We start from the raw sequence: 2226 nt of genomic DNA on the forward strand, positions 1-2226 counted from the left end.
TGGTGGCGGGCACCTGTAATCCCAGCTACTCGGGAGGCTGAGGCAGGAGAATCGCTTGAACCCGGGAGGCAGAGGTTGCAGTGAGTTGAGATCGCACCACTGCACTCCAGCCTGGGTGACAGAGTGAGACTCTGTCTCAATAAATGAATGGATGATGAAAATGGCACTGTCCTCTGGTCTTCCACAATGGAGTAAGAGATGATTTGGCCTTATGGCTCATACTTTCCACTTTGGTGCATAGCAGCCCTTTCCCACCTTGTCATAGTCCACCCAGTTCCAGGCCCACTTTTTGCCCTGTGAGCCCCCTGCGTTTCTGGCTTCTACTTTTCTCGGCAGCTACTCAGTGGAGCTTCTCTATTTAACATCTAGTCGTGTATTCGTATGTCTTTTGTTGTTTCTTTCAGTGATGACGCTTCTTTCCCCAACGACACTGTTGGGAGCTTCTTAAGAACAGGCTATCTAGGGACAAGGATGTGAAGCGGTACAAGGGAAAAGCAGGCCGTTGAGGACCTGCAGGTGTGTCACCACCACGCTTGTATCTCTTGTTAGCTTTGTGGCCTTAGGTTCAATGCTGACCCTTTCTGAGGCTCAAGTTTCCTTATTTTTAAAATAATGTTAAAGGAAGTAATCCGGTCCATACCTGAGCCTGGTATGCCCTCCTGGACGTTCCTGTTTTCTGACCATCTTCAGCACAGACATGAGTGAAGTGAGAATGACCAGTCCTGTGACTTACTGAGGGCAAGGTGTTCCAATTCAGATCGTATACTAACTGCACAGGGAGATAAGAGAAGAAACACATTAGCAGCCTGAAGATTATAGATGTTTTTGAAGAATACATTAGTAATGTGACCGCTTTTTAAAAGTTTTCAGTGTTAGAGGAAATAACCACCCCTACTACTTCTACTATACTGCTATTACTGTTAGCATTTTTATTTTTTCTTTTGTTTGTGCATTTTTTACTTCTTTTGTGTTTTTATCATGCATTACTTATGATTATTTTGACAGTTTTTGTACCCTACTTTTCCACGTAGCATAGATATTAGTATTTTTGATTGGCTCCTTTTATAAGTAAGGAAGCATTGCTTTTATTTTTGGTCAATCATAAAACTTTTTATACTCTGATATATTTTATATGTGCTGACATAGTAATATAGTGGTGTAAGTTGTGTGTATCATTAACTACGTAGTGGTTATACGTGGAATTGGTGAGAAAATCCTGGCCAGGCATGGTGGCTCCCAGCTATGATTCCAGCAGTTTGGGAGGCCAAGGCAAGAGGATTGTTTGAGCCCAGGAGTTTGAGACTTGCCTGGGCAATCTAGTGAGACCCAGTCTCTACACAAAATTTTTAAAAAATTAGCTGGGTGTGGTGGCATGCACCTGTAGTCCCAGCTACTCCAGTGGCTGAGGCAGGAGGATCACTTGAGCCCAGGAGTTTAAGCTTGTGGTGAGCTATGATTGCATACTGCACTCTAGCCTGGGCAACAGAGTGAGAGGTGGTCTCTTAAAGGGAAAAAAAGAAGAAAAAGAAAATGGTTTTTCTAGATAAAATATCTGCTGTTAGAAGAAAGGTCAGGTAATTTGGTTTAACCTTGAATGATTTCTCTTTTTTCAATAAAGGTCCATTTTAGCTTCCTATCTCCTGAAGGAAAAGCTCAACATCTTGGGCAAGTTGGGGTGCCTGCTAAGCTGTGCAGGCTCTGTTGTGCTCATTATCCACTCCCCAAAGTCTGAGAGTGTGACGACTCAGGCTGAACTGGAGGAGAAGCTGACCAACCCAGGTAATTCCTTTCTAGCAGCACTGCCAAGAAAGTTTGCACTAGGAGTCCCAACGTCTTCAAATTGGACACTTCCTGGCAGGGCAGAGGAACCATGTGTCCACCCTGATCTGTTCCTGTAGATCTGCGTCCTCTGGGCACGTGCATCAGGGGCTGCGCTCGCAGGCTGGCCCTCTGCCCTCACCCTCCTTCCCGATCCTCACGCGCTGCGGGGAGCCTCCGTGGCCTGGCATTCCTTCGGGTTCTCTTCTGGGACCTTGTGCATGGGCGCCTTCCCTTCCCACAGTGGTTCCCCTTGGGCTACCCTCCCAAGTCTGACTGCCACCCGCCCCTCCCCACATGCCTTTCCTGGTGTGCCCGGTCTGTCTCCACCTCAGCACTTCGCTCTCTTAAACGTTTAGATTCCTCATATAGCCCTGTTTATATATATATATATATATTTTTTTTTTT

At 45.9% G+C, this 2226-nt stretch overlaps 1 protein-coding gene across 1 annotated transcript in view; it reads left to right on the top strand.

The window, feature by feature from the left end:
- The window catches only part of NIPA1 (non imprinted in Prader-Willi/Angelman syndrome 1), a 66877-nt gene that overhangs the window by 59024 nt on the left and 5627 nt on the right, over positions 1 to 2226 (top strand). The window contains exon 4 of the mRNA XM_011942890.1: positions 1619 to 1779. Within this exon, the coding sequence (XP_011798280.1) occupies positions 1619 to 1779 (161 nt within the window). The remainder of the gene's footprint in view (positions 1 to 1618; positions 1780 to 2226) is intronic.

The sequence above is a fragment of the Colobus angolensis genome, unplaced genomic scaffold (genome assembly GCF_000951035.1).
Source record: "Colobus angolensis palliatus isolate OR3802 unplaced genomic scaffold, Cang.pa_1.0 Scaffold211, whole genome shotgun sequence".
NCBI classification, from domain to species: Eukaryota; Metazoa; Chordata; class Mammalia; order Primates; family Cercopithecidae; genus Colobus; species Colobus angolensis.